General features: G+C 40.0%; 1 protein-coding gene across 13 annotated transcripts in view; it reads right to left on the bottom strand.

Moving 5' to 3' along the window:
• Positions 1-8,094, bottom strand: part of PPIP5K1 (diphosphoinositol pentakisphosphate kinase 1) — a 76,633-nt gene that overhangs the window by 30,217 nt on the left and 38,322 nt on the right. For 10 of the 13 annotated variants that reach the window (XM_063091994.1, XM_063091993.1, XM_063091997.1 and 7 more), the window contains 2 exons: positions 4,998-5,111; positions 678-2,530 (listed from right to left, as the gene is read on the bottom strand). In XM_063091994.1, the coding sequence (XP_062948064.1) occupies positions 1,713-2,530; positions 4,998-5,111 (932 nt within the window). In that variant the 3' untranslated portion in view covers positions 678-1,712. Of the gene's footprint in view, positions 1-677; positions 2,531-4,997; positions 5,112-8,094 lie in introns of those variants that run through there. The other 3 variants (XR_010023004.1, XR_010023005.1, XM_063092004.1) reach the window with 1 other exon arrangement.

The following is an 8,094-nucleotide window of genomic DNA, read 5'->3' as shown; positions in this document are numbered from 1 at the left end:
GAATACCAAAGAGATAAGGACTTGAGGGGCCGTAAACTATCCAGAGCCTACTGCGTTTGGAAATACCTCTCACTGTGCAGTCAGGATTTCCATAGAATAAAAAAGCGAGATTTTGTCCCCCTGCATTGAAACCCTTTCTAGTCCTAGGCATGTCAGGAGTGGCCAGTTTACAAATGTGTATTTAAGGGGAGGAGGATTTTCTAGCCCTCCCAACGTTCTAGGTTTCCCAAAGTAAAGATGTCAAAAGGGCAGAGAAAGAGCATAGCCCCTTTGTATCAATTCCTGACACACCAAACCATCACAGTGAAACTTAAGAGGGTGATTTCAAGGATCCGGTGAGAAGGCATATACCCTTTGCTGTTTCACAGAGATAGAACCTTTGTCCAGCCCCCAGCCCCCACCAACACTCTACTCATTAAAGACATTTTGAGATGATGGTTTGACTGCTATAGGGACTTCCTGGGATGTCTGATCTCTATATTTTTACAGCTCACTTCTGCTTAACTATAATGGCTTTTGACTGAGATTAATTCAGTCACAGACATAATTGACTCACAGTCATATTCATTCTTGAATTTACAAGAGCATTATCACCACCACCACCATTCTCATTATTTCACATTTATTGAGCACTTATAATGTTCCGGCCCCCCACCCCAATTACCCCTCCTACCCACGCCCAACCCCATCTCCAGATCTTTGGGAAAAGCTTCATAATTACATCTGGCCCTAAAGACACAATGATATAAGGACAAACTTCTTGGGGACACTAGAATATTTGGTCTTTGACCAGTCTGTCCCTGGTGCAACTACAAAATATATATAGATGATAGATAGATGGGTAGATAGATAGATAGATAGATAGATAGATAGACAGACAGACAATTTATTAAATCTTTGCTCATGTTTGTACAATACTGATCTCTGCTAATCAGGTTCTTAAAATAGAACCTGATTCTCTCCTCCACAGCATCTCCTAATCCAAACAGTCCCACAAGAAAGGAAGGCCCAGAATCATAGACTGGCCAAGAGCATTTTAAGTAGTTACTCTAAATTTTGCACAGCAATCTAATACCTATTTTTCTGTAGAGCTGTAGACCAGAGGAATAGGACTGGGGCAGACGGGGCACTTGGGGATGACATGGAAACATCCATAAGCCCAGTCTAAAGATTAGTGGCCATGACAGATGTTTGTTTGGGAAGGGGACTCTCTCTTTCAGACATTTCAGATGGAGATCCTGGACTCACTTGAGGAGTGCTAGCAAAGAGTCCTCCTGAATGCATATATGTCCCCCTGAATGCACATCTAAGGGTATCTTGAGAAGCTATGAATATTTCCCCAGAAAAGTGAAGTCCCCCGTTTTTTATTTGTTGTCCCCCAATGATGTCTTCAGCAGTTAAGTGGCATTTCCTTTAAAAGTCTGAGATTTTCTACGATGCTCAGAGTAGGTTGGGTAATGATAGACCTGCTTACCCCAAGGAAATCCTATTCAAGGCTAGTGGCTAGGTGAGGAGCCAATGGCTGCTTTGAACATAAAATTGCCTCCTCCCCAAGAACAGCTCTGGCACAGGTATGCTTCATGCCAAGAGGACTGCTTCCTCAGACACCTCTGGTGAGGTCCAAGGCCTCACGCTGGCCAGTGAGTTAGCCAACAGAAAAGGTTGCTGGCTCAAATGGCTGCTGCAGTGTGACACCACTAATGAGAAAGTGATTAATTACATGTTGCTGGTGGCTGGTCATGGGCTAGAGACTGGCTCTGAGGGTTTGGATCACTAGATGGATACTGGCCTTGAGGAACATCCTCTCCAGGCAGCTGGTCAGTCACCTCAGGGACCACCCAAGACTGCTGATTAATCTCAGGGACTTCCTGTGCCTGCAGATCAATCTCCCTAGGGAACTCTTGGGATGGTTTATCAACCTCAGGGAAGTCCTGAGACAACATATTAATTGTAGAAGCTTCCTGGGCCAGCCTGCCAACCTCCAGAGAGAACTCCTGGCATGGCTGGCTGAGCTCCTCAGGGATCTCTTGGGCTGGCCAGCCAACTTCCACAAGAGTTTCCTGGACAAGGTCCCCAACTGCTACAGGAAACTCATGGACCAACCTGCCAACCTCCACAGGGACCCCCTGGCATAGCTGGCTGGCCTCCTCAGGGTTTTCCTGGCAAAGCTGGCAAACTTCCTCAGGGACTTTCCGGCACAACTGGTTGGCCTTCTGGCATGGCTGGCTGATCTGAGGCATCTCCTGGCATGGCTGGCTGACCTCCTCAAGGATGTCCTGGAATGGCTGGCTGTTTTCCACAGGTGGCTCCTGTGGGGACTGATTTGGTTCAAAAAGCTCTTGCTCCCCTTCTATGAAAAGCTCTTGTGCTCCATTCCCAGGGGCTTCTTGGAGCCCAAGGCCTTGATGTTCTTCAGTCACATGAGAATTTAGGGAAGGTTGGTCACTGAAGCCAAAATGGGAGTTATCATCCACTGCAGTAGGGGAGGAAGGACCAGCACTGGACACAGTGCTAGAAGGGCCACTGCTGTCTGTAAAGCAAAGTCAGACGACCAAGTCAGACACACTAGAAGAGTAGCAGGCTCTACCCTATACATGTAGTTCAAATGCTGAGATGGATGGCCTGTGCTACTCATGTCTTGGGGAAAGAGGGTCTCTACCTAAATTAGACAGAGATGCCTAAGTTTGCCCAGCTCATGAACTGTCACCCTGGCCTAATGTATAAGAGTAGCACTAAGGTACATCTAAGACTTCAGGAGAGAATGTTGAGGCCCACTTCATCTCGTTCTTTCACAAATACACCTCCATCCCAACTCCAAATTTCCATGACCCCTCATTCCTACTTTGGAAGCATATGAACACTTTAGCCTAGTGGTTCATAATTAGTGTTACATATCAAAATTGTGGAAATTATTTTTAAAGTACTAATTTCCAGGTTCCATCTCCAGTGATTCTAATTTTACAGGTTAGTAGAAAGGTATAGATGCGGGGAGCGGGGAGGATGAGTGCAATATCATTTTGTTGAAACATTCCCAATTGAATCTGGTATATAACTTTTGTTAAGAATCATTCTTTAAAGCAAGCAATGTATTTTGGGGACAGAGGTAATCATTGTTTTCAGCCCAAGAGATAAGTAAGCAGGAGAATGTAGAAAAACCTTACAGATCAGAACAGCAGGAAAGAAAATGATATACCTAAAGATGGGAGACTGCCATGGAATCTCTAAATGGCAGAAGTTCTTAACTAACCTTTCTGGGGGTCACTGACCCCTTCGAGGCTATAATGAAAGTTACAGATTATCTTTCAGGAAAAATGCACATGAGGATATTCAAACTAATCTTTACAAATGATTCCTGGGGCTCATAAATTCTACCCTGAAACCCATCCATGGATCCAAGATTAAGACCCTCTATGTCTTGGGACATATACAGTGTTACAGGCTTGTACGTATTACATGCATAAAAACTAATTTCCCAGACCTGACAGTAGTATAATGAAGACCTTAAAATGTTTAATTACACAGTGGAACAATTTCTACTCCAACCTCTATTTCTTCATTGACCTCTGGTAGGAAACTAACCTACTTTTCCCTTTGTAAATATAATATTTATTGATGAAATTGTACCTATACATATATTAATGTACTGTGGTATCAATAATAATAGATTCTGGAAATAGGAAACACCTGAATACATCATCATCAAAGAGAACCTGGGAAAGTTGGCAAGCTGAGCCTGCAAAGCTCAATTAGCTACTGAATTTAAGATATGATAGTTATCTGTCTTCTGTAAAGGATCAGAGGAGGCATGCTTCAGGCAGAAAAAAAGAACATGGTTTTGGGCCAACAAGGCTTTAAGCCTAGATATGGTGCCTATTTCTGGTACAGACAGACAGACCCTGAAGAAGATGTTTATCAATGAGGCTACATATTTAATATTGTCAAAGGACTGATATTAGATGAAAAAATAAAGAAAAAGAAAAAGATGTAAGCTGAGCTTTACCCAAGTATAGAAAGAAGTATCCTTAATACCCAGCTAGTTGTCTGATTCAGACAAATCAAAGAGGTCAAACAGAAAGAGAAGAGGGAGAAGGATAAGATTTCCAGGGTGCAGAATCCATAAACACTATAGGACAGAGGTAAAAGGGGCAATGGCAAGGTGGGTTTAGGATAATATGAAATTCAGGGGAAGAATTCTTGGTGTTAAGGAGGAAAGTTTCTTCCTCATACAGGGTGCCAGAAGAAAGGTAAATTCTACAACTGTTAACTCCAATGCCGAAATATGAATCTTTGCTTCAGTCCTATCCGAATAAAATAATGAAAGACACTTTTGATTTCATTTATTCCCTGGAGGCAGGATGATAAGGAAAAGATTTTTCCCTCACCAGTGCCTTTGGCCTGTATCCCCACCTCCAATTAGCACTGGTATCTCCCCCTTCCTACTATCACCCTAAGAACTCCTTGTGGCTCCACTGGTCACAGTGTTACCAAGAATAATTAGTAATAGGCCAGAGACAATAAAGAAGAGATTGGGAAAAAGCAGCACCTCAATTTGAACAACCGAGAACAGACAATTTGAGAGAAGGGGCATATAGAAGTTAGTAGCAGATTCTAGTTTCCTGCTCCCAGCTTTTCTATATATCTAGTTGCCTCCTGGTTATCTTTACTGGAGAAAGCTGTAGTGACCAAATAGGCATCTGAGGAGAATGAAGTCTCCATTCCTTTTTCCCCAAAGGGCCCTCTGGATCTTTTAGGATCTTTTAGGAAGATCTTTTAGGATCTTCTCCGATGAGATAGAGGGAGCATGGAAGACAGAGATGAAGAGAGAATAAACAAATCCTCCCTTCATCTTGGAAACAGCAGATGAGACTGCTTCCCCAAGTGAATATTCCTGGTCTTTGAATCCTCGTCTTCTTTTCCTTCATGTGATAGGTCCCTCATTAACCAATCCCTCCATCCTTCCTGACCTTTGTCTAGGCAATTCCAAAAGGATTACTTACACCAAGGGGGCTTCTCAGAGTGCTGCCGTAGTTGCAGGGGAGGTGAATGAAGAGTACGGGGTGGGGAAAATGGACTATCTGAGGCCTGGTTGCTGTGCATGGAGTCAAAGAGGGCTGGATGGGAAGGTGGGGAGGGAGGAGAAAAAAAAAGCATATGAGGAAGAATACAAGAGCCACAGGTTCTCAACATAAGTCAAAGCCAACTTGCCCTTCCTCATGTTGAGAAGTAGTATTTCCTAGGGACCCTTTACCCAAACCATTTTCAACTTTTTAAACTTCATATTATGAACATTTTCAAACATATTTTTAAAAATGTAAGTGAAAGACTAATGCAATCAATACCCATATACTCATCTCCTAATTAACACAGTAACATTTGCCATGCTTTTTTCACCTATTTTTCTATGCCAAAGAAAATGATGGATGGACATTACAAAACATTTCACCTCTAAATACTTCAATATGCATCTCTAAAATATAAGGAATTTTTCCTACATAGCTACACACCATTAATAAGCTGAACAAAATAAAAAATAATTCCTAATATCATTCAATACCCAGTCCATATTCAAATTTCCCCAGTTATTCCCCAAATATTTTTTACAGCAGGAATCAAACATCAACCATGCATTGCATTTTGTTATGACTCTAAAGTCTCTTTTAAAACAGAATAGTGCCCTCTCTCTCCACCCGCTTCTTCATAGCAATTTTTTGAAAAGAACAGACCAGTTGTCTTACAGAATGTCACGTCCCACATTCTGGACTTGTCTGATTGCTTCCGCATAGAATCATTTAATTTATTTCACTTCCCTTGTATTGCGTATGAACTAGTAATTAGATCTAAAAGACCTCGTTAGGTGATTCAGGTTAAATAATTTTGTTAAGAATACTTCAAGAAGTGATACTGTGTACTTTCTATTTATCATATTGGAGGCGCAAAATGTCTCATTGTTTCCCTTATAAGTAAGGCTAAGTTTACAAACTGGGTTAAGGTGGTGCTCACAAGATCTCACCATTGTAAAATTTTTCCCTTCTGATTAGGAGTGATCCTTCAGGAAATGACTAGCTCTCCATCAACGTTTCACCTAATGGTGTTAGCATCCATTGATGTTCCTTGATTATTTTATTAGGGGTGTCAAATGGTGATTTTCTTTCAATTTATCCTTCTACATTTATTAGCTGGCATATTTTCTGTAAAGAGCTTTCCCTCTTCAACTGGGGCCATTTGACTATACTGAACAACAGTTCTCACTGAAAAGGTAGGATAACTGTTTATTTCACTTTAATTACTTTTTTAGAGTAAAGAGCCAATGAAAAATATTCTTTGATAATAGCAAATAAATATTTTATTTTTTTATTTATTCATTCATTCATTTATTTATTCATTTATTTATTTATTCTTTGCTGCTGTTTGGTACTGGGATTCAAACCCTTAACCTTGGTGTTATAACTGTTTTCTTTTTTGTAAGATTCTCTGTGGGCTTATGGATATTTGTACTCATATATTCAGTATGCTTTGATCAATTACAGTAACTGTTCTTTTTAATGCCCAAATTGTTCCAATTCTGGTCAGTGAGAGGTTTGTCAGGCTTGATTGCTTCCTTGCTTTCTGTAGGATCACTTTATGCTTTCCTTGCCCTAGACCATGCATTTTCAACAAAATTGGTTCTTGATGGGGAGGAAAAAATCATAGATATTCCAATGGTTTGTGGCTCAATTGGCCACAGTACATAAACAGACATATGATATATCTGCAGCGTTAAAATTTCATGTGGTAGGGAGTGATTAGGAGAAAAAAATGCCTAAAAAGTCTCCAGGGATGGGAAGTAATTTTTTAAAAGGTTAAAAAACACTGTTCTAGACCAAAAATCAGCCATATTCCAATGGAATGTTGGTTGCTTTCAGTAGACAATGGTATGTAGAGGCCAAAATCTAGTTGCTAAAGGAGCTCATTGCTACTGCTTTTAATGCACAATGTTAGAAAAGGCAATAAAAAATTAAATGTAATTGATATTTCCAATTCAAATGTAAAATTACAGCATTTTAGAAGTCTTTTGAGTTTATGCATGTATCTAATTGATCTTACTTTGAAAGTTCTGGTTCCTAATAACAGGAACATAATTCTTTATTTGCATTACACTATAATACATACATACATAAATATAAAAATAGTATCAATATCACTATAGTACCAATATCACTACTAACAAACTACTGAATGAGGATTAAAATGACTTCATAAGTTTTGTTTTTTTTTTTTTGTCCCACCAAAGGATTTATAGTCAGAATAAAATATTCTAAAGTTAAAATGAAAAATTATTTTACCTGTGTGGTTGTGTTACTATTTTGATATACAGATAGGGTCATTTCTTTCTCTTTTTTTTCAATTTTAGAGTTTGCTTCTTTTCCCTTTTTGATTTAGTTTTATATTTTGAAAAACATTTACAGGTTCACAAGTCAAAGCTATATAAAAAAGTACACTCAGAGAAGTTGTTTCCAGGGCTGGCCCATGGCTCATTTGGGAGAGTGTGGTGCTGATAACATCAACGCTGCTGGTTCCGATCCCTATATAGAGATGGCCGATTAGCTCACTTGTGAGAGCAGGTGCTGACAACACCAAGTCAAGGGTCATGATCCCCTTACGGGTCATCATTTTTTTTTAAAAAAAAGAGAGTTGTTTCCTTCATGCCTTTCAGCCCCATTCCCTATTGTTACCTCTAGAGGTAATCATTTTTATTAGTTTCTAGTTTATACTTTCAGTATTTCTTTTTGCAAATATATGTGTACTTTTTTTTTTCTTTATTTCCCCTCCTTACTTACAAAGTAGGTAACATTCTATTAATACTATTCTGCACCTTGTTTTTTCTTTTTCTTTTTTTTTCTTTTTTTGTCTTTTTTGTGTCCGGTCCTCAGCCATTTGAGTGCACCGGTGCATTTGAGTGCACTGGCCATTCCTATATAGGATCCGAACCCGCGGTGGGAGCATCACTGCGCTCCCAGCGCCGCACTCTCCCGAGTGCGCCATAGGCTCGGCCCTGCACCTTGTTTTTTCACTTAATTATATAAACTGGTGATTACTTCATATCAGATCATATAG

Source organism: Cynocephalus volans, chromosome 3, assembly GCF_027409185.1.
Source record: "Cynocephalus volans isolate mCynVol1 chromosome 3, mCynVol1.pri, whole genome shotgun sequence".
Taxonomy (NCBI): Eukaryota; Metazoa; Chordata; class Mammalia; order Dermoptera; family Cynocephalidae; genus Cynocephalus; species Cynocephalus volans.
This window is presented reverse-complemented; position numbering and strand designations above follow the sequence as displayed.